Source organism: Dreissena polymorpha, chromosome 1 (assembly GCF_020536995.1).
Source record: "Dreissena polymorpha isolate Duluth1 chromosome 1, UMN_Dpol_1.0, whole genome shotgun sequence".
Classification (NCBI taxonomy): domain Eukaryota; kingdom Metazoa; phylum Mollusca; class Bivalvia; order Myida; family Dreissenidae; genus Dreissena; species Dreissena polymorpha.
Window position 1 is genome coordinate 53,108,129 of NC_068355.1, and position 25,094 is coordinate 53,133,222.

A 25,094-nucleotide genomic window follows, 5' to 3' on the forward strand; every position below is an offset into this window, starting at 1 on the left:
TTAATTTTATAACATTTGTCTTGTATTTTTGCATTCAATATTATAAACTTAATAGTGAAGCATAATGAAAACAATAACATAAAGCAAAACATCTGAAATAACACAATACATGACTCGTATTGGAAAAGGTACGTTTACAAATGTATAACTATGAGTCACATACACAAATTGTGTACTAAGCAATGCTAAAAAAGAACGCACACATTATATTATAGATAAGGAAATAAAATGCGATTCTAATTAACAATAGCTACATGCGCTTCGACAGAAAAAATTTCGCTTCGCTTTCTGGCTGTGTTTATAACGGTGTGGAGCGAGAAGGTCGTGTGCTTTTATTTACGATTGTAAATGTTAACCCGTGTTTGTTAGACTTAATTGTTGATTAACAGGTATTTTAAATAATTTGAAATACATATAATGTATAAATACAATTATTCATAGACTTCCAGACGTTTTAGCTTAAAGCACGAGATGCGGTAAATTAATAGGATAGAAAGATATCAGACGAACGAAGGGACGTTACACCCTCATGAGTAGAACGTAAAATGTATTGTTTGCATATTGTGATTAAAGAGACGACTGAAGACAGTCTCAACTACACTCCAGAGATTTGCGCATTTCGAATTATTCTTTGTTTCTGTGAAATTTAAGTGTTTTATATGCACGAAACAAATCTGCATATTACCTATTCTGCATCTTCGGATTGCGGACTTAAAAACAAGTAAGCATTTCAACTCTATACGGGAATGATATTTTGGGTCATATAAGTGCTATGCTTCTTTGTATCTGGGATTTATACAAATGATTTCCATATCAATATCATGGTCCAATCAAACATATTATTTCTATTTTTGAAATTTCTATAATCATACAAACATCTAGATATACAGGTAGCGTTTACATATTAAACACAAAATGGATTATTTGTGTTCCTGTATTTACTCATCTGAATAAAAAGACTAAACCCAGTTCAAACTGTATAAGCATTATTCTGAATACGATGCAACAATATCATTCGATGCTCTGTTGTTGTTTTGTAAGGTAAAGCAACCACAGCCCTTACAAACTTGCATGGAGTCGGAGTAAAGTATTGCAAATAATTGGCAATAAACAATTAGGTACAACATTTGTACAAGAGATCATACTTACCTTATCCAGAAACATCCATAGAAATATATGAAGTAAATAAAATTGATTAAAAGTATTACTGCAATTTATGAGAAGTAAAAAACTCATTGACCTTTCATTGTTTTGAAATCGCACACTCAAACCTCAAAATACGAAATATTGGTTTTGTAGTGTGCATTTAGACAAAAATTAACATCGTGACATTGAATGTCCTTTGACGACAGATATTACAAAGTCGTTGATATCAAAAGCTTCTCTTGCAGAAGTATTGACAACAAACGTTGCGAAGTCGTCATATCAATTGTCGTCTTCTTCACTAATATCCCCCTTAGACTCGTCTATTAGAGGATTGCTTTTCACTCATACTGCCCAACGAGCACCTACTACTTAACATCTTTCTTCAAACAATTTGCCGCCCAAAAGTACGACCATGAACTTACAGAAAGGTAAAAATAATTCGCAGACCAAAAAAAGAGAAATATTCCAATGACATGTTTTGTTTTTCGTTTATTAAGTTCGGATAAGCAACAATCAATTTCAACCGTATCTTCAACCATTAAAAAATTTAATCCATTATTTCAAGTTAAAGTAAAAACAACGTTTACCGAATTCAAACATCTTTATTGTACCTTGTTCATTAGCTTATTTCATTTTATAATACAGAGAGCGTTGTTGGTATAGGTTATGTGTTGATTATTGGTGCAGTCGCCGCAGTTGTCTTACTTATCGTTATTGTTGTTGTCAGCTACATATGTTACAGGTGAGGACGGTCGATTTAAACATTGTACATTCTCAAATAACCAGAATTCGTATGGGTTTACGGTGCTATATAAAACAGACATATGCACTTTTTTTCTCTCATTCTGATTTCGTTTTGTTTTTGTATTGACTAATATTGTTTTTACTGGTTTTTCAATATTATCGATAACACGTTTATGAATATGATATTATTTAATTCATTTGATTTAAGTAATGACTTTTTCAATAACTCTATAGATCTCGTCAACTTAATCGCAACGACCAGAAGCAAGTTCTTTATGATACCATCGAAATGGGTGCTAACGTGAATACAACCCCGGAATCAAACCGGAATACAATATAGTTGGTTGAAAACCCTGTGAATGATACGTTCTCTGACGGAACAAATGTCTTAAGAATTGCGTTACGAAACTTTTTATTCAGCACATCCTTCAAAAGTCTTCAGAAATGCCAAATACATAATCACTTTAATTGTTGTTGTAACCGAATAGCACACGTCGATCCAAGTTTGTTTTTAAATTGCTGCGTCATGAGGGATCGGAAATGATTAAAAATATATAATATAAAATATACATCGTGACGTTTATGTGTGACCACATTTGCGATCCACACGTGGTACCTAATGCTTTGTGCGTGGCAATCTGATTTGATTATTAACCACATACAATAACTTAAGTCATCAAAACATCTGCGTAAGAGGCGGGGAGAAATATAATGTTTATTAAAAAAATAAAAGAGCGCTCAATGTAGAAATTATGTATATTAATGAACGTTTTTTTAATGATTTCATCATTAATACAGGATGCTCCTTTAAAAAAATGAACATGTTGTTGTATCGAAACGTAGTGTTAACGGAGAGCAGAGTTACATTATTGCAACTAGTTGTTGTAGGGTAACAAAAGATATATAATATAGACATTAAATCTAACTGCATCCTCTTATCATATTACGATAATCAATGGATTTGACACGTTGTTCGGGCGTCAGGACAACCCTTCCATAAACATTATACATATATCTTGATGTGCAAGTGTTGTACAATTTCAACAAAATATTGTAAAATGCTTTTTAATAGAAATACATCTCCTTGTATATTTTTACTAATGTAACACCTTCAATGTATACCTTTATATATATATATATATATATATATATATATATATATATATATATATATATATATATATATATATATATATATATATATATATATTTAGCGTTAGGTAATTGATACATATATAAATAGTTTTTTACTGATTAACCTCGATAAACATATTTGAAGTAGATGATAATTTTTGAGTGGAGTTGTCTTTGTTTTCAATAACAGAAACGGTTTAATCTATTCAACAAATTCGAAATCTATACAACAAACTTGTCTACGTATATACGTTCTGTTGAATATTCATAATCTGACAGTCGTCGAAATTCGCACTAGCCCGACAGCAAAAAACTAGTATTTTTTCTTTCGGGCTTGTAGGAAATCCAATATTACAAGCCCGACGTGCTTGTACAATTCATTAAACAGAAAACGAGTTCCGCTTTCATTTTAATTATTTGTAAACAAAGTTTTGAGCAGCTTAAATCAACAACCGCTTATGTTTTAACACACTGCACACACGTGCTGGGCAATCACTGCGCATACAGCGCATGGTTTTGTGGTTCCCGGATTGCTATTATGTACAATAAATGTTTTGCGTTGCATTTGGGACACAGAGAGTAGATCTAATGGCCGAACCATTTTGTACACACCGGTCTTACTGACCTGTGTACTTACGCGAAAGGAATTGTGGGTAGCACTTCTTTTACAAGGCAAAAGCGAAAGAAGGTCAGGTAATCATACTTCTAATAATCGCTATCAGTCTGGATAGAGATTAAAAATCACATTTTAACATAATTAAATAACATTTCTTTAAACAACATTACGTTTTAAACACACAATAAAGAACGGTTTTTCTTTCATTATTAACTTTTTCATTCCTACGCAGAACCATTTTGGCGGAAGCATAATTCCCCAAACCAGGGGAATGTGATGCGTCTAAGAATAGAGGTGACAATAACGTAGTGACGTCACCATCTATGTATAGAATGATGGCCGAACAGTTGTCATTCAAGTACGTCGTTGAGGAATGCTTATCTGAGGTAACTGTGATTGACGCATTTGTCAACTGGCTTTTTGTAGAATAACCTGGCACTTAATTGCTTATATATTTTCTGGTGGTTCACTAGGTTTGCTCTCTCTTTCACATGGATAGATGGGATAAATTTCTGCTAATTTTTTACCTAAACTTTATGTATATATTTATAATTGTGATTAGATTGAAATCCGTTTGTGAAATTAATTTCTTCTTATTTCAGGATCCGAAAGAGGCTGGCTCAGATGACGAGGAAGCTAACTTGGATGGTGATGAAATTAATAAGAGATTTGTATTGTATTCTAAAGATTGAATAAATGAATGCTTCTTTGGATGTTTTATGTTATGTTTATCTGCATTTTTAACAAAAATGTTTGGGCTAGTAAAATCTGACTCGGGCTTGTTCAAATTCCCATAGTACTAGCCCGACTTGCTTGTAGATTTAAATCTGAATTTCAATGACTGATCTGATATCATACAATTACGTTTTAAGCGATTAAAATCCGTTGAATAATCAATTCATTCTTTGTGTCTGTTTTGTTTTCTGCTGTAGTTGTAAACATAACTTGATATTCAACTATGATTGAGGTATCTCACACAACTGGCGTATATCTTCAAGTAATATCAAGTGTTCATACAACACGATATTGACAAACGTTTAATTCTGAACGATTGTTCTATTATAGCCGTAAATTACTGCCAAATGTGATGATCACTTTAAAAATAATTAGTTCAGAGAGTGAAATTTAGTCACTTTAGCCGAGCATGTTATATGCCAAGCTGAGAACGACACGAAGAAATGTCTCAGAATGAACTTCCATATGTCAGTAAGAAACAAACCAATTAAACTCAATCAGTCCGTGTACTTCTCATATTTATGAATTTGATGATTGCATACGAATCCTTACAAATTATATATCATTTTAATGTATTACACTGCACATGCTTTCAGACATTGTATTTAGAATGGTCAACAGGACGTGCAACTATGGAAAGCTTGATTTCCGACTTCAATCCTAGTGTATTGAACCATTTCGCTCGGGCACTACAATCAAAAGTCGGGCGTAAATTGTGGTGGAATATATTTCATATTCTAACAAAATCTCCCCGATCGAGCGTCACCCTCGTGTTAGCTAGTTTGATGTTTGCTATATCATGACTCATAGTATGATGCCTCGCTTGAAAATTTTGTTCGCAGTAAGAGAGCAATCTAGACGACGACGCCACATTTTTACATGATATAATAACACTGTTAAAAGGAATTGCAGTCATTGCTTTTGTGAATTGCAATTTAATTTTATAAATGAAGCCGCCTTCGTAAGGGTGTTGTTCAGGCAAACACGAAGTACAAACAAGATCTCCAATATTATGAAGTGCGAATTTATGGTTCGTGTACAATGCTTATTTCTTGAATGAGATATATCAAACCACAGTAAGTTAATAGCGGAAATGCTATTAAGTTTAAGAACAAAGCATAAACACTTAAAATGTTTACGTTTGCGCCGTCAAAAATATTACTCCATTATATCAAAAGAGGAACGTTTTCCTTTTGTCTGTACTACTCTACAGTTAAACTATTCGGCATATGAAGTTTCAAGTAGGTGCATTTTACAGTTGTGATTGTATCATCCTGTCAATACCCAAAGTGTATATAGTGAACAAAGAGAAATAAATTAAAGAGTGTCTTAAGCCCAGATGAGAAAGTATGTGCACTGTGCTTCTTCTTATTGTGATATGTACATGTAAACACCATATAAAGAGTAGATAGCAAGGGCGGCACTATGGGAAACACGCATAAATAATTAATGAAAACAATTCAGCGTTAAAGATTTATTGCAAATAAAGATACATAAGAAATGAACATACATTTTGCATGCAATTATAGTATTGCACTAGATTTTCGTAGAACTTTTAAAATCAAGGTCAGTCATAATAGTGCTTATTTCTAAGAGTATATCAGTCAAGCCCTTTTAAATATTTGCAGTGTTTATAGAACGTCCACTCAAGAAAGATACATTGTTTTCGCAGATGAGAAGACTAACATCTAACTTTCATGAACCGATCGCGATTGCTCATGACTGTTCTCCAAAGCTCCGTCGAATATGACGTCAGCAGCCATTGACTCTCGATGACGTCACCCGTGTACGATATGGCGGACCATGACGTCGACGACTGATTATTTCCACTGGGGTTCTGCCATGCGACGGTCCATCCCATGATGACCGAGTTACCCCTGGCAACCAAGTATCTTCCTGACAACGGATAGTAGGACTTCGCCTTCCCAACGGCGCTACAGTAGAAGCCCCTTATTTGCCCTTGAATGCACGTGATTCGCATGACTGATTGGAGCTCGTTCTTCCAAACCCCAGCCCTCGAGCAGTTGTTATACGAACTCGGAATAGGCACTTTGCATATTTCTGTAAAGAGTGTTGAAGAATGAAATAGCTTCTTGATTGGTTTGATTCCTAAGATTATAGGTTTTTATTATCGAGCGATCTGAATTTTTTTACACATGTATATATGAACGACTTTTAAGAAGCAGATAGTTGGAGTTAACAAATTGTTTCAAGAAATATAATCCACAGCACATATGGCATGCGTATTAATATGCGTACAATCTAATTATAGTTATCACCAATAGCAGTATGTTAATGGCCGTATGAATTGGTGTATAGCAGGCTTTAACAGCTATGTGTTATATCTTTTGCGAGTGCTGAGCGTATGCAATTAAATCACTCGTTAAGATAAATGCATGCAAGAAACGCTTGAAACTACATATAGCGTGCGGTTAATTTGACCTGTGATATTATAATACAGTTAACTCTCACCCACCAGTGATTAATCAGTTATACAATGCATATAAAAACTGATATACATTAAATAGCGGCTTATCAAAAATGTGCCTCAATTTTTAATGGCTTCGTGTAGCATAATGTATTGAGATACGGTAAGGTTACCATGACTTATATGCGGAAGGTTACCATAACATATATGCGGAACAGTACCTTCGACGGATGAGCAGTTATACAGAGCATCAGAACCGGAAGTATACATCTTATTTGTGTCCTGGATCTCACTAGCGGCGAACAGCAGACGTAGAACAAGCAGCACGGCCTACAAAAACAGCGGGCATTTTGTATTTGGTTAATTTCCTTGTTTTCTGTCCGTTTTTCCAATTGGTTGACTTTTGTTTCCGGCCTACCGTGTTTTGTATGATGTTCCACATCATTTGGCGTTTTGAGGGCATTCATTTTAATTCTTACATATTACAATTGTAATCGTTTTACAAATCAAAAACGTGGAATCGAAAATTCGTGAATAACGTTGATAATTATTATAAAAAAAACACCGATTTTGAGTTATTATGCGTAGGAATTAAACCACGCGTAAGAAAGTTTTTTTCATGCAACGCATCAAACGACAATGTGATATTTATTTACCTGTGACTAAAGATAATTAGAAAACAATTGCGATCATTACATGATTTAATTACTTTTCGGTGCCATTGAAAGTGGCACTATATGAGTTACATGTCGATTGAATATTGTTTGTAAATTAATAGATGCACCATCCTTATTGTGTTATTTCTTTATTCAAAATCATAGAATCTCATGTGGGAATAGTACCTCCACTACAATCTTGTTTTAAGCATAGAGAAAATGTTTAAATATAAAAAAAAAACAACAGTTAACATAATAAGAAACAGCAAATCGTGTTTTTTTTAATTAGTGTTCATGAATAACTGAATATTTAAAAAAAAACATTTACTTAGTTAATATGGGAATTTACATTAAATAATGTGTATATTTAAATCACATAAAAACGTTTACCAAAAATCCAATCATCTTTTCCAGTGTTTATGTTCCTTGGCCCGTAAAGAACGCGATCTGACTTTAACTGCGCAGTTAAAGCAAACTTCCTGCTACATAACCGGAACAAAAATGTCGAAAGTCTATGTAAATCACATATTAAAGAAACATTTTACTAGTTGAAAAAATTGGCGTTGTCTATAAATATTGTATAATGCATAACATAAAAAAGGAAATCGATATTTTAATGTGCATACAATATAAATACAATGCTCACTTAGATAGAAAGGAATATTAAATAAAAACATGTTTGTTAATGTGTTGCAATTATTATTAATTTATGTCAACTCGGGTGACGAAATATGTTTTGAGTGTTATGTCTTGATCCAACGCATGTATATATTCAACCACTCGATTCAGATTGCGGCTTACTTGCATGTAGCCGAATCTAGATGAAATAGATGCCTATTTTCAAAGTTTCAAAGCCTCTTGTTTATGAATGCAAGCTTTTAAGACAATTTAAAAAGTGTCGCCAGGGTGTTAGTATTTCGAAGTATTCTTTCAGTTCATAAAGCTGAATTCTATAAGGGCCCGGAATGAGTGACGTCACTCCTATCTAATCTACCTAATCACTTACAAGACTCACAAGAGATGGTACAAGTTGTGTATGCCCTCGGATCGAGTGATCGGGGGTATATTGTTTTTGGCCTGTCTGTCTGTCATTGTATGTGTGTGTCTGTCCCAAAACTTTAAGGTTGGTCATATCTTTTGCAATATTAAAGATAGCAACTTGATATTTGGCATGCATGTGTATCTCATGGAGCTGCACATTTTGAGTAGTGAAAGGTCAATGTCATTCTTCAAGGTCAAAGGTCTTTTTTTCTAAAATAGCTGCCGTGCGGCTTCAAAACGCAGTAGGGGGCATTGTGTTTCACAAACACAGTTTTTGTTTCCATTATATCTACAAAGTACCGATAGTTGTTTAGTTGTTGAAGGATTTTCCATTTTTTTCTTGAGTTGTGGGTTGGGGGAGTACCATGAGAAAACCCTACTGTTCGATATTGTGATAACCTTCTTAACGCTAATGCTTCCCGGAACAGTGATCGATCCCGGGTCGCTTAATAGAGAAGCGCGTGTACAAATCAATGGAACATTTTTCTATTATATTTTTTTTTAAATAAAATTGGCTGGAAACAACACTAAAATACAATTTACGCCATAAAAATGAAAACAATGACATCATTTACTGTCCGTTTCTTTCTGTATAATGCTTTGTTGATTACGCGAAATTTAGATATATTTTTATTCGATTAATGTGGAAGTTTCTCAACGCCCTGTAGCTTTAATATTATATTGTGTTTATGACTCAATCCCAACACTTATACAATTGTTTCACCGATATCAACTTGATGGTTGGAAAGTGAGTGCACAATTGTTTCGCAGAAATCGAAACTTGATGGTTAAAAAGTGCAAGCACAACTATATATAGTTGCTAAACATGTTTTGACATGACCTTGACTGTGTCAATTTATACAATTTTATAAAAACTACATTTTTTCTTTTATAGTTTGTGTTACTGAGAATGTATTTCGAAAAAGAATTAAGTAAGATGTGCAATAACAAAATTATAGTTTTATATATTTTTGTAATACACTTAATAATTTTTTCATATTTTATTAATAATGTCCATACATTTTATAACTATTATTACAATTTGGCTGGTTATGTATTGTTGAATCAATCGCGTCGGTATACATGGTTAATAATAGTTTACGAAACAATGTTATTACGCCTCCTCTATAGTTATGTTCTAAGATGTCATAGCGCGTTTCGTTTGTTTATGTATACTGTTGAGAATCAAATTAAAGAATGTAACATGGTTAGAAGAAAATCGACTTTACCTTATCTAGCAAAAGATTATAGAACAAGAACATGCCATGTACCATTACTTATAATAATTACGGTCTTGCCTGTTCCATACATATGCATCCATGCTCTTAAGATAACTAAACTTGAAAACAGAAATTGGATTGTGCCATCGACCTTGAAGCTAGGGACCTGGTTCATGCGCGCGACAAATTAAGTCGTTGTATATTTATTGACAAACCATATCATCCGTCGTTTCCTGGGACTTGAACCAGTACTGGGTGTCTATGGGGGAGATCTAAAGAACGCTCCCACCGTTTATTGATCTGATAGTCGAGCATCATAAAATCGTTCAATGCAGGAGTTGGTGAAATAATAACAAGTCTAGATACTTTATATTCCTCTTTTTTTACAACACACATATACTGGAGTATATAAATAAAAGAACACAGAAAACAAGACAAAGCGTATAATGCAATAACTTAGAGTCAACTATGGTAGCTTAACACACTTGGTCCATGAATTAACTGAATTCTGTGAACATTATTTATGTTGCTTAAAACATAATTGGAAACTAGTTTTGGTGTTAACCGACGATATTGTAGACCGATAGCAAAATGATTGGTCATGGCTCTCCAAATGTCTAAGAAAAAGCGTTCTTTAGTCAACACTTATGCGTGTTAACATGTGTAGATTTCGATACTAAGATTGATACATGTTTTAGACACAGCGAGCTTACTTCGAACACACCATAAGATTGTGAACGTCAAAACGTCGAATATATATCACCTCAAATTATTAAAAAATAATATTAGAAGAAGAAGTAATGTATATTGAACACCAATGCTTTTTGGAAGTGAAGAACACGACCAACATGCGTAGCCAATAACGTCATCATTTGCAGCACTGCGTGCGAACTGTAGTTATGACGTGGCAGGCGTTATGACGTCATTAGTCTAAGCTGACAGAGCGATGTCGAGCGTGGCGTAGTTACGACCCTCCTTCACCACGTGGATTGGCAGGAACGGGCGGTTCGTCTTCATGCAGTGATTCTGAGAGATCAAGATTAATAAAGATGTTATGAAATATGGATCCCACAAGGAATGGTGGAAATCCTAGGCATTGTAACAAATATTAATTCATCAAAAACGACTCGAAAATGTCAGCAGGTGAGTATATTCAAACCATTGAAAGATTTTCACCAAAGGCAATAGTAGCAATTCTATCCTAGCGTTGAACTGAGTATGCTGTAGAAAACTATTAAATCATTTAGTTCAGAGACAAATGTTACACTCTTAAATGTGAGCGCAGATCGTATGTTTAAAAGGTACATTTTCAGCGCGGCAGTACTGCAGGTTAAATAAACCGGCTTTTAACCCCTGCTTAGTGCAAAAGTGTTATGTTCTACACGGATGGGGCGGAGACTCGTGCGCAGGCACAGATGGGTATGGGAAAGGTTTTCTACGGGTATGGGGATTTGAACATAAATGCATCGGCACCTAGAAAATTCATTGGGGAAAGACATGGAATGACATCTTACGTGCGCATATGTCATGCCGTTCCTTTTCTCGGCCGGGGAGGCATTTTGACCGATCCAGACGAAGATCTGCTCACACGAATCGAACAGGAACACGTCCTGAAAACAAAACCAATCAAATAGCGCTTTGCCATTCTCATGGATTCGACAAGTTCAAACTAATTTTATTTTTATCGTAAGGATTTCAAGAACTTATTTGATGTTTTCTGTTAGAAAATTATATTTGCTCTATATCAGTGGGGTTAATCACGTGATAGTCAAGATGGCGACGTCCATATCGAGACAGTTATTTTTCGACGTTTTATACCCTTTATTACTTCTATTTATTTTTTAGCTTTATCAGTAAAAAGGTAATTAGCGTTTATTTCGTATTTAAATTCGCTTTATATCTCGACTGTACTTCCCGCAACTTTTTTTAATGGAGCCCTAATTAGGTCATCCCGCTAAGAAATTTCGCACCGATTAATGTCGAGATAAAGAGCGAATATTACTATGAAATAAAAGCCAGTAACTTTCTTACTAATATGGCTGGAAAGTGAGCGGAAAAGAAAAAATATTATAAGTAATAAAGGGTATAAAACGACGAAAAATACCTGCCTCGGCATGGACGTCGCCATCTTGTTTGTCACGTGATTACCCCTTCTGTATATTGAATTCCTGCATAGCCCGTCTTGCCAAAAAACACATCAGGGCATCGATTCCGTAGCAAGCAAACGAACATACATTATAATCTCAAACATGAAGATACATGTTTGAACGTATACGATTTTTTTTACAGAATAAACTCGAATAACTCGGATAAAATAAATTAAAGCGTAACAACTTCGTAGACAGTAAACTTTTTGGTATTGAAGTGTCCCTATATTATCATGTAAAATAAAAAAAACCGTTGCAGAAAATTAGCTCGGAAATCCATAATATTATTATATCCAGACATATATAAAAGTAACATAATCGTAAGAAAAATCACTGAAGCGGGACGTACTGGTATTATGATAACCGTATCTTGATAATGAGGCTTCCCATGAAGTTTCGTCGAATTCTTGCCAGCAAACACTTAGATATGCCAGAGGCGTGAAATTGTGAATGAAGGACGTACAAACGGAAAAAGCGACGACATATGTGATGTTGTTTTTTGTGGGAAGAGGGCTAAACATAATTAGATGTTCTCGGTATCGTATGGTCAATTGTCGACGCAAACCGACAGCGCAATATTTGTTGAAAACACATAGTATGGAAGCACAACGGATTTGGATGAACGAGGATACATGTGGTCTGAATCGTATGCCTTATTTTTATACATATTCGGCGTTGAAAACTTAACTATACTAAATAATGCGTATCCGAAATATATGCATATGACTCGTGACTCCGGATAACCTAATACCAATCATAAGGCTAACTTACGTCACTGCCAAGGTCCGCCTTGGCAATATTTCCGGTCTTCAGTTCCGTGAACTCCACCTTACCGGAAGCATCAGATACTCTGAAATAACGACACGTATATGCGTTGATGTGCAAAACACGAAGTTTCATTCGAAATAAACAATAATATTGTGAACAACATAACTGAAAAGGGTGTTACATCAAACATTGAATATTGGTTGATAATCATGAAAGGTGCTTCAGATGTTAATGGCATTGACATGATGTTTGGAAGAAAGGAGTCAGTCACGCCGGCTGAAGGTCAAGGTCATAATTCAACGTCAAAATTTTGAGCCTAGGCTTTTAATTTCCCGTACAAATCTCATATCCCTATTTACTAGTTTTCATGTAAATAGGTTACAATGTTTAGTTTATTGAGACGATGTGAACACAAGCCGGCTAAATGTCATAATCATAATTCAAGGTAAACGGTTCCCTTAGATGCTGCGGGCATGGAATGTTATTCACACCGGCTCACGGTCAATGTCATTCTTCCATGTCAAAATGTCGAGCCTCTTTTCATGTCCGGAATATATATAAAATACTCATAAAAGGAGTTACTTAAAACTGGGTAATAACGTTTATGCCATTGAGACGATGCGTAGACATTAGTCAATCACGCTGGATCAATTTCACCGTCATACTTCAAGGCCAAAAGTTTGAGACTCTTTTGGGGTCTAGTCCATATTTCATATACCTATAGAAGGATATTCATTCAAGTTGCATTGTATATGGAAATTATTGTGCACTTGTGCAAAAGGCATTCTTCAGCCTTGCCGGGTTAAGGGCAATTTCACAATGCAACGTCAAAAGCATTAGCCTTCAGGGGCGTAGCTGCTATTAGGCACAGCAGGCCCGAGCCTACATTTTTTTTAAACATGAAACAATTTAAAATGCTTCAACTTCGAAAAACACATTAAATTGTTGACCCTGATGGGGATGAGGTGTTAGAAATCTGCATTTCATATTGACATAATCCTCCGACAGTGGATTCTGGTCTTGTTCAAAGTACATATCTTCCAATTATTAACTCTACTTCTTTCTATGTGCATAGATTCTAGCTCGCTACTTTTCACGCGACTTGTAACAAGTTTACATAGATCTACATGTAGATCTACTTGTCCCCCTTGCAACAGTATAGTAAGTTATAATCGATTATCATTGAATTTTTAAGAAACAATCCGGATGATGTTTATGACCGCGGAAAATTATAATGGAGCATTTGCCCCCGTATCCCGATCTATTGACTGAATCCGGGTCGGTTCGGTCCCTTGATGCCGAACAAAAACGTTCTGTTATATAGGGATAATACACGTTTTGGAGGGCATGATCATCTGTGGGCGCTCGATAAATCCGTTCCTGCCTGAGTGCGCAGTTACTGGCTTTTATTTCATAGTAATATTCGCTCTTTATCTCGACATTAATCGGTTATTGCATAAACAAATCACACTTACCAAAATAATTTTTAAATAACATTGAAAACAATATGTTTTGTTCATTCGACATCGACAAAATAATTCGATTATTCAATACAGTTCAAGGTTGTGTTTTACATATGCCTCACTCGGTCATCATCCGAAATGACGAGGCTTTACCTTCGGATAGGCAATTTTCGATTTAAAATGTGTTTAAACAGTGGCTTAATGCAAGGTTTAAATGCAGTCGCATAAAGTAAGAAATGAGGAATTATTTTGGAATTTACAGCAGGAACGTTGAAGGTACATAAACACTTACATTTACAGCATAGTCTTTAGAAAGTGTTGGGTATAACCTTAACTTCATTGACGTTGCAAATAGAATAAAGCTGTTGTCAAGAGAGTGCAGATGGTATAACTTGAAAAGTGGATTGAAATAGTAATTATCCCTGCATGCATGAGGAAACTGGTGCTTATTCAGTTCCCCATTTATGCTTGGAAAGTCGTCGAAGGCTGGAGAAGGGAAGTAACTGCGCGTGGACAAGATTATGGATATGAAAAACACATAACAGGGCTTGAACGGCACGTGAATCGCCTGTTCCTGGGTACATTGATTTTTGTGACGTCATACGACCAACTTTCCCAGTTGTAATCTACATGCATAGGTCATTGGGTTTATAATTTTATTTTTATTTTCTCTGTGACAGGCGTTTCTTGTTTGATTTATTTTTTAGCAATACATAAACAACCAAGCAATGTAATATGAAATTTTACGCCCATTATTGCTGCTTCTTCCTGTATTTGTGCGATGATGATTTGAAATATAAACTTTATGATGCTATATTTTTTAATCTTTTTCTATAAAGAAGGAATGTAGTTGACACTTGTTCATAGTTGCATTCCATCGTTACTCAAAAAGTTGTAACTCTGTTGCTCTGGTATCTTCAATACCATTGAATAATTAAATGGTAATTAAATTGAATGCGTTTTAATTCCCTTTTATTATTGTTTAATTTGAGTTACAATGCTATGAGGTTAAATTTTATTTACACTTAAATGTATTATGAATATTGCTGGGCCAAGTGTTAGGTTGCGCGCTCCAAAACCGGTTTAAACCCCCAATGCTTTGCATTGACCGTTCCAAGGCGGTGACCCCAGCTTTATTCTTATGTGTGTTTATTTTGGTTTGTATTGTGCTGTATTGTGCTGTTTTGTACTGTTTGTGCAATCGGTCACTTGCCTTAAATAAAGGACCTACCTGGTACTAATTGTTTATAATAATAATTAAATACTACTCCAGCAGCTGGAGTTTCACTTCTTTATATTGTTAATACACGATTTCTCCCGTTCAAGCCCTCCTTTTGCCAAGTTTCTGCAACCCGCCAGAGAGCATTATAGGTAGAGTTTATGCAATAATAGACATACAGACAGTATTATTGGAAAGAATTCCCATGGTTTGACTAGTGAATAAGTGGAGGGTTACACCTATTAATGTTTCTTTGTTCCATATTGTTTTGAAATTTAGTTATCTTGTATAAAGATAATACAGTATAATTTAGTTCTCTGACATTTTGATAAAACAGTAAAATATCAAAGGCCAATGTATTATCTTATTATTTGTCTAGATATGCTTTAAATTTCACCACAGGCGTTATAGGATTTAAAAATTTTCCAGGGGAGGACCCCGAACCCCCCGTTTTTATGTATCATATCCGGGCCAACAGCAAAAAATGCTAGCTACGCCCCTGGCCCTCATGTGTGTGTCCGCTTCATAACTTATATACTCTTATGAAGGACTTTTATTAAATATCTGAGGCGTTGCGCAGTGGGCATGAATCAGTCATGACGGGTCAAAGTTAAGGTTATCATTTTTGGTCAAATAATGGAGCCCCTTATTTCTTGTCCGGTGTATATCTTCTGCAATTACTGAAGTTGATTTTTTAACTTGGCTATAGTGTTTAGGCCATTTAGAGCATTTGTAGAAGGCACCACACTGGCTCAAGGTCAATGTCTCACTTGAAGGTCAATACTTTAGTCTTATTTTTTATTTGATTTGCTTTATATCTCCAATAACTACGAAAAGGTAATGTCATGCGTTAACTCAACATCAATGTCACCACTTTAATGAAAGCCCCCCCCCCCCCCGCAACCCCCAAACCTCGGCGGGGGATATAGCTGTCTTTTTTCTGTGTGTGAAAATATCAACTGTTAACTCATTATTTTCGTAGTGGTCTATGTAACGCATTCAGAAAAATGTTTAAATATAACGCAAATCAATTTAAATAAATACGAATGATGCATTACATGGCAAACAATGATCAAATCACAGGTTTTTTATGTCCATTAATTTTACAACTTTAAACTTGTATTATTGCGTCACATATTATAAACTTAATAGTGAAGCATATTGAAAACAATAACATAAAGCAAAACAGCAAAAATAACACAATACATGACTCGTATTACTCGAACGCTTACAAATGTATAATTATGAATCACGTACACAAATGATGTACATGTACTAAGCTACGCTACAAAAGAACGCACACATTATATTATAGATGCGCAAATAAAATGCGAATCTAATTAACAATAGCTACATGCGCTTCGATAGAAAATGTGTCGCTCCGCTTTCCGGCTGTGTATCTTAAAGTTTGGAGCAAATTGGTTATTATACTCGGACATGTGCTTTTGTTTACTCGGGCATGTGCTTTTGTTTACTCGGGCATGTGCTTTTGTTTACGATTGTAAATGTAAACCCATGCTTGTTCGACTCTATTGTTGATTGACAGGTATCTAAAGCAATTTGACAATATGTAAATATAATTTTTCAAAGACTTCCATAAGTATGAGATTGCAGCAGAATATGTGGTCAATTAATAGGACAGAAATATATCAGATGTACGCAGGGACAAAACACCCTAATGAACGGTCAATGAATTGTTTGAATCTTGTGATTTAGGAGACAACTCTGTGCAATCGTAACTACACTCCAGCGACTTGAGCATTGCGCATATGTCTATGTTTGCTGCTTTCTGTGAAGTGTCACTGTTTTATAAGCATTAAAGCGAGATTATACGATTTTGTCAAATATTTATGAATTTATATAAAATGAGTAAACAACTTATTATACATATATTTAAATATAAATGTAAACAAGACTATTGCCAAGCAATATATGACCCCTACTGGCCCCACCATTGTCAGAAGAATTGTTTGTTGACATAGCAACCAGAATGTTTGACATAGGAACACAGTGAAATGGCGTGCATAATGTCCATACTGCCATCTATCCATGTTTTAGGTTTCATGAAAAAATATAAAGAACTTTTAAAGTTATCGCAGGATCCAGAAAAGTGTGACAGACTCACAGACTCACGGACTGACGGACACACAGAGCGCAAACCATAAGTCCCCTCCGTTGAAACCGGTAGGGGACAATAAAAGTTAAGAAGAACATGTGTCGAAAAATGCGAAATAAGCAAGATATTTAATTCTGAAATCGAAAATGTCTGGACAGTCGAATTCGCCAGCATGTATATCATGCATGTACGATGTGAATCTAAATTTAACGGTTCATTTTAAATTCCTGCAACGATATATATTCATACGACACACGAACACTAACTCTGATCCTAATAAAAAGACGAGTGCTTCGGTTATTGTAGGAAAATATGTACGAAATATCTTCGTCACAATCGGCTCGGAGCGCTAATTTGTCTTTGCTGCATTTTATGAAATTCGTCTTCAATGTATACTTTCTCTTGCCTATTTTGTGTAACATATTTTATCAAAGTATTACTATTTAACACATAAATCATATAATCTCGCTTTAAACAAAACTGCATATTTTCTACTCTGCATCTTAGGATGGCGGACGAAAGCAGGTAAGCCTTTCAACTCTATACGGGAATGATCTGTATGGTTATTATAGTTTAATTCATCTTTGTTGTTTTGATTTATACAAATGAATTCCATAATAATATAGTTACATTATAATTAAATCACTAATAGTGCTATTCATTCAAATTTCTATAAGCTTAGAAACACCTAGATATACTGAGTAAACGTTTACACAGCATTAATTTTATTGTTTGTATTCCTGAATTTACTCATTTGAATAATGCAAAGTCAAAGACCAACCCATATCATATTGTATAAGCACTATTCTTAATACGATGCTATGTTGTTGTTTTGTAAAGTAAAGCAATCGCAGGCCTAACATAACTTGCATGGAGACAGAGCAAAGTATTGCAAACAATTGGCAATTAACAATTGCGTACAACATTTGTACAAGAGATCACACTTACCTTATCCTGAAAAATGCATTGAAATAAACAAAACTGATTAAAAATATTACTGCAATTTATCAATTTTATGAGAAGTAAAAAACCTCTAAGGCCTTTAAATGTTTTGCAATCGCAAACTCAAACCTCAAAATAGGAAATAACATCAATGGTTTAGTAGTGTGCATTAAGAAAAAACATAACATCTGACATTTCATGTTTCTTAGAATGGGTCCGTATTCGCCAATATTAAATAATTTAACAATACAAATTAACAATGAGTCACAGACACGAATGCCTTCCAGATAAGATATTTGACGCATACAAATCCACGATATATGCTGCATTGGACATAGAAGAGCCCTAATTCAGTTCTGAACATTAAGGCCATGCAGTTTTGAAACTTTACGCCAAGCACTTAAAGAGCAGCTGAAAACACACGATTTTGGGACTATATATTTTATACTGGAAACCAGCCAAAGAGCCATAATTTTGCTAGAACTCGTCTCAGCAAGAGCTACATATTATGGCCATTCAACTGTGTGTGTTTGTGCAATAACTAACAAGTTGTTAACTCTTTCAGTGCTGGAACCGAATTTTGAAGGCATTTACAAACAGTTTGGATCCAAATGAGACGCCAGAGAACGTGGCGTCTCATCAGGATCCAAACTGTTTGCTATTCTGATAGTATTCTTAGAACAAAAAATCGAAGAAAATGCTAATTTTAGAAATTCTGCAGACGACATTTTAGCAGACGACAAATTTCCCAACATGCAAAGGGTAAAAGAACAGTTGAAAACATAAGCTTCAGGACGTACGGACATCAAAGCGAGCTGACGGACCAATCTTTATGACTCCAACTCCATGGGGATATAAAAAAAAGCTTTGACTTCAGAAATATACGTAAGTTGTTGTATATTATAAAAGATACGAATAACGTCGCTTATGCCATTATCAAGTTTATAAAACAGATGAAGAATGATCTTTGAAATTAGAAACGTTAAATGCAGTAATGGAACTGAACAAAGCTTTGACTTCAGAAATATACTTAAGTTTTTGAATATTTTAAAAGATACGAATAACGTCGCTTATGCCATTAAAAAGTGTATTCAACAAATGAAGAATGATCTTTAAAATTAGAAACGTTAAATGCAGTAATGGAACTGAACAAAGCTTTGACTTAACAAATATACGTAAGTTGTTGTATATTATAAAAGATACGAACAATGTCGCTTATGTCATTAAAAAGTTAATTAAACAGATGAAAAATGATCTTTGAAATTAGAAACATTAAATGCAGTAATATAACTCAACATAAAAACATTGTTAAAACATTGACATTATGTAGTCCTAATTCTTACAAATGGTTGGAATATATAACAACGTAAGGTCCCACGATTCCCACTGATCCATTATTAAACATGAGATGGAGAAGTTTGCGATGGAGAATTACCTTAGTAATTTGGTCTGGTGTTGAGTTTGCAGCTACCTATTTCTGCTGTCATTAAAAATGCTATTATTAAATACCGTCCGTCCGACAGTGAAATTCCGTAGTCTCTATGTTTAACAAGTTTCACGAAGCGGTCGTTGATGTTCTTATTATATATCAAACAACTAAAGGTATCTGATGGAGAACTGTATTAATTCATGCGTTATATCCATACCGGAAAAGCTTCTTCTGTCCGCCAAAATCAGTGTCATCACCGTCGTCGTCTGCGTCCTCTTGGAGGTAGCTATAAAACTCGTGCTGGAACAGAGAACGCCGATGAGCAGGGTCAAATGCTACCTTAATCTGCAACTGTACAGTATACAATAAAACCCGAAATCATCTTTGACAATTATAATTTTAAGATAACACAACAAAATATTGTACTCCTAGTGACAACACTATTATTAAATGTCAAAGAGGTAAATGCAAATACATTTGTATTAAGATACGCTCTTATGTGCAAATAAATGTATCTGCATAGCCTTCACACATAAAAAGAATGCATCCCATTGAGGTAACAAAATGCTTTAATAAATTCCAATTTAAACACTAAAGAATTTCATATCAAACATACGTATAAACCTGCGTCAGATCTACTTACGGCCTCGCTAATGCTGTGTTCATCCACCGTCACGCCCTTGGCTTTTCCGGCACGCTCTCCCTCGATATTTTGCAGGAACTCCATCGCCTAGCAAAACATAGAAGAGACCATGGTCGCCAAACAACACAGAGAAGACGATATGGTTATATTGCTACACCCCGCAGAGTATATGGTTGCTGAGCAACACAAAGTTGAATATATGATCACATAGCACAAAATTGTTGCTAAGCAAACAATTTGTGACAATATGGTCGTTTAACAACACGAATTACAAAATATGGTAGCATAGTAGCATACAGTAAGTATATGGTCGCCAAGCAACAAACATTTGATGAAATGGTTGAAACGCGAAACATATAAATAATATTGTCGCCTAGCCACACACAGAGAAGAATGAAGGTGTCTACTAACACACAAACAAGAATATGGTCACATAGCAACAGGAAGAAGACACTTTGATTTCTTGCAATAATGAAGATAAGATTGGCTAGCAATATGAAAAAGAGAATATGATTAAAAACATACAGAAGGTAATATTGATGCCTATCCAATCGATTCCCACGCAAAACTACACAAGGGGTAGAAAACAAAGTTACTTACAACAAAAGAGATTAACAATAACAGAATTAACAAAAGAAAATGCATCATATGCCAAACAATTTACATACTATACTAATATTGACCTCCAACACAAAACAAACAATAAACATTGCAAAAGAGACAACAACCGGTATACATTTTACATCTACATTTAAAAGAGGATATCATGTTATGGTAACATACAGTTGACGTAACGATACAACCTACACTTTAAAGATACATACCGGGAATATTACATCAAGCCAGGCCGAGAAATTATTATGATTGTATGGCATTAAACAGTAGAAAGTAAATATGCAAAGCACCACTTAGTATGTAATATGCAACACGTAGTAGAAAATATTGTTATTTAGCAACACACAGTAGACAATGTGTTTGTCTAGAAACACAAAGCGAAGAGAATATTAAAGAATATAACTTGTTGCAAAGAAATATAATAGAGGAAAAAGTTGCTTTATAGAAACATTTATTTCCAAGTTCGTCCATAAAATAGAACTATTTTATGATTACATGTAACTAAAAACAAAAAAGCAAATCACGATGATAGACACATACACAAAATACATATTGTTCAAACTTAATACATACAGTTTATATATTACACTTGACAAATCAATAGGCATCCTGACCAAATGACCTTACCCTGGCCTTCTCGAATGGGCTGGCGTGGTTTCCGTTGAACTGATAGACAGTGAGTCCGGCGTCCAAAATAAACACGTCATCGGAGTTCAGGCTCTTCTTGTTCAGAGGCACCTGGCGTAAGCGGATTAGTGACGTCATAAGTCAGGCCATTTATGTAAATGAATGGCATTATAGAATGAGCGACACAATGGCGTGTTTCTCTTTAGGTGGAAGTATTTTAAATTTTGATTGAAGCTACCTTACTTTATACAGTATTTATTTCAATACATTTATTTGTCCAAATATCATGTTCGTAGGTTTAAAGCATTGCCTTTCCTCTGCGTCAGCCTTTTTTAGGCTGCAGACGAACACTTTAAAATGATAAGAAAAAAGATGCTTAATCAAACATTATCAACCTATTGGAAATCTATAGAAACATGCATCCCCCCACATTGGCTGTCCGTTGAAGTGGCAGCAATTGTGTGAATACGTTTTTTGTCACTGTGACCTTAACCTAGTGACCTGAAAATCAATAGGGGTCGTCTGCCAGTCATGACCAATGTACCTATGAAGTTTCATGATCCTAGGCCTAATTATTCTGGAGTTATCATCAGGAAACCATTTAAATGTTTTGAATCACTGTGACCTTGACCTTTGACCTAGTGACCTGAAAATTAATAGGGTTCATCTGCCAATCATGATCAATGTACCTATGAAGTTTCATGATCCTAGGCATGAAATTTCTTGAGTTATCATCCTGAAACTATTTTACTATTTCGAGTCACTGTGACCTTGACCTTTGACCTAGTGACCTGAAAATCAATAGGGGTCATCTGCCAGTCATGATCAATGTACCTATGAAGTTTCATGATCCTAGGCGCAAGCATTTTTGAGTTATGTCATGATGAATGTACCTACGTAGTTTCATGATCCTAGGCGCAAGCATTCTTGAGTTATCATCCAGAAACCATTTTACTGTTTCGAGTCGCTTTTACCTTGACCTTTGACATAGTGACCTGAAAATCAATAGAGGTCATCTGCCAGTCATGATCAATGTACCTATGAAGTTTCATTATCCTAGGCGTAAGCATTCTTGAGTTATCATCCGGAAACCAGTTTACTATTTTGAGTCGCTGTGACCTTGACCTTTGACCTAGTAACCTGAAAATCAATAGGGGTCATCTACCAGTCATGATCAATGTACTTATGAAGTTGCATGATCCTAAGCGTAAGCATTCTTAAGTAATCATCCGGAAACCATTTTACTGTGTGAGTCACTGTGACCTTGACCTTTGACCTAGCGACCTGAAAATCAATAGGCGTCATCTACCTGTCATGATCAATGTACATATGAAGTTTCATGATCCTAGGCGTAAGCATTCCTGAGTTATCATCCGGAAACCATTTTACAATTTCGATTCACTATGACCTTGACGTTTGACCTAGTGACCTGAAAATCAATAGGGGTCATCTACCAGTCATGATCAATGTACACATGAAGTTTCATGATCCTAGGCGTAAGCATTCTCAAGTTATCATCCGGAAATCATTTTACTGTTTTTAGTAACTGTGACCTTGACCTTTGACCTAGTGACCTGAAAATCTACAGGGGTCATCTACCAGTCATGGTCAATGTACCTTTGAAGTTTCATGATCCTAGGCATAAGCATTCTTGAGTTATCATCCGGAAACCATTTTACAAGTTCAAGTCACTGTGACCTTGACATTTGACCTAGTGACCTGAAAATCAATAGGGGTCATCCGCCAGTCATAATCAATGTACCTATGGAGTTTCATGATCCTAGGCTTAAGCATTCTTGAGTTATCATCAGGAAACCATGTGGTGGACGGACCGACCGACGGACGGACGGACCGACGGACCGACATGTGCAAAACAATATACCCCCTCTTCTTCGAAGGGGGGCATTAAAAAGAAGACAATCGGCCCAGAGGCGCTGACCTGAAACCCGAATGAACAAGACTATTCTAAGAAAGCGAAGTTGAAAATACTGAAAGTACTTTATGAAACATAGATATTTAATGTCTAGGCACATTTTTTGTTTTCAACTCGTTTGAGATATTTATTTTAAAAATTCTAACCGAGCTGACTCATAAATATTGGACAAACTAGAAATTCACCATTGATTTTTTTAAGGTACCAAACATCTGAAACTCGATCTATATCAAACTTAAATATATGTGCACAAATGTGCAAATATAGAAGTTAAGAAGAAATTTGCAAAATTATGCTATCAAAACAACAGTTAAACTATTTTGTAATTTAAATCCACAAACAAACTGTAGCATAAACATATTATTTTTGCAAGAAATTAGCAAATTAATGTTTTCAAAACAACTGTCGAAACCAGTTTAAAACTGGGCCGAGATATCATTAGAGCAAAGGTTCTAACCAAGTTACATTAAGATTGGACAACAAATGTGACTCCTGGAGTGTTAAAAAGATTTTACAAATGCCACATAAGGACAAATGCCCCGCCCCTGGCGGCCATGTTTTTCAACGGACCGGAACCATTTTCGAACTCAGCAAAACTATCATAAGATCAAATGTTTTGACCAAGTTTCATTAAGATTGGACTATAAATGTGACTTCTAGAATGCAAACAATATTTTATTAAAGCCATATAAGTAATACTGCCCCGCCCCCTGTCGGTCATATTTTTCAACGACCAGGGCCCACTTTTGAACTCAGCTGAGATTGAAACAAATCCGCCAGTCATAATCAATGTACCTATGGAGTTTCATGATCCTAGGCTTAAGCATTCTTGAGTTATCATCAGGAAACCATGTGGTGGACGGACCGACCGACGGACGGACGGACCGACGGACCGACATGTGCAAAACAATATACCCCCTCTTCTTCGAAGGGGGGCATTAAAAAGAAGACAATCGGCCCAGAGGCGCTGACCTGAAACCCGAATGAACAAGACTATTCTAAGAAAGCGAAGTTGAAAATACTGAAAGTACTTTATGAAACATAGATATTAAATGTCTAGGCACATTTTTTGTTTTCAACTCGTTTGAGATATTTATTTTAAAAATTCTAACCGAGCTGACTCATAAATATTGGACAAACTAGAAATTCACCATTGATTTTTTTAAGGTACCAAACATCTGAAACTCGATCTATATCAAACTTAAATATATGTGCACAAATGTGCAAATATAGAAGTTAAGAAGAAATTTGCAAAATTATGCTATCAAAACAACAGTTAAACTATTTTGTAATTTAAATCCACAAACAAACTGTAGCATACACATATTATTTTTGCAAGAAATTAGCAAATTAATGTTTTCAAAACAACTGTCGAAACCAGTTTAAAACTGGGCCGAGATATCATTAGAGCAAAGGTTTAGTAACCAAGTTACATTAAGATTGGACAACAAATGTGACTCCTGGAGTGTTAA

General features: G+C 35.2%; 2 protein-coding genes and 1 long non-coding RNA gene across 3 annotated transcripts in view; 1 reads left to right on the plus strand and 2 right to left on the minus strand.

The window, feature by feature from the left end:
* The first annotated feature begins 3,643 nt into the window (after positions 1-3,643).
* On the plus strand, positions 3,644-4,350 carry LOC127879150 (uncharacterized). Its single transcript, XR_008048950.1, has 3 exons — positions 3,644-3,717; positions 3,873-4,026; positions 4,243-4,350. It is a non-coding gene; the product is annotated as an uncharacterized LOC127879150 (long non-coding RNA).
* A 1,484-nt stretch (positions 4,351-5,834) lies between these two features.
* Positions 5,835-8,002, minus strand: LOC127879259 (streptavidin-like). Its single transcript, XM_052426057.1, has 3 exons — positions 7,850-8,002; positions 7,025-7,133; positions 5,835-6,436 (listed from the first exon to the last, which is right to left on the minus strand). The coding sequence occupies exons 1-3, from the start codon at positions 7,862-7,864 to the stop codon at positions 6,057-6,059; spliced, it is 504 nt and encodes a 167-aa protein (XP_052282017.1). The 5' UTR covers positions 7,865-8,002; the 3' UTR covers positions 5,835-6,056.
* A 2,081-nt stretch (positions 8,003-10,083) lies between these two features.
* Positions 10,084-25,094, minus strand: part of LOC127881067 (gelsolin-like protein 2) — a 28,691-nt gene continuing 13,680 nt past the window's right edge. Inside the window, exons 9-14 of the mRNA XM_052428685.1 lie at positions 21,690-21,800; positions 20,448-20,534; positions 20,022-20,104; positions 12,639-12,717; positions 11,235-11,330; positions 10,084-10,746 (exon numbers count right to left, since the gene is read on the minus strand). Coding sequence (XP_052284645.1) covers positions 10,651-10,746; positions 11,235-11,330; positions 12,639-12,717; positions 20,022-20,104; positions 20,448-20,534; positions 21,690-21,800 — 552 coding nt within the window. The 3' untranslated portion in view covers positions 10,084-10,650. The remainder of the gene's footprint in view (positions 10,747-11,234; positions 11,331-12,638; positions 12,718-20,021; positions 20,105-20,447; positions 20,535-21,689; positions 21,801-25,094) is intronic.

Coding starts and splice junctions, on each gene's coding strand:
- LOC127879259 (XM_052426057.1), bottom strand. Junction 6,437..7,024: donor TAACTGCTCATCCGTCGAAG/GTACTGTTCCGC, acceptor CACTCTTTACAG/AAATATGCAAAGTGCCTATT.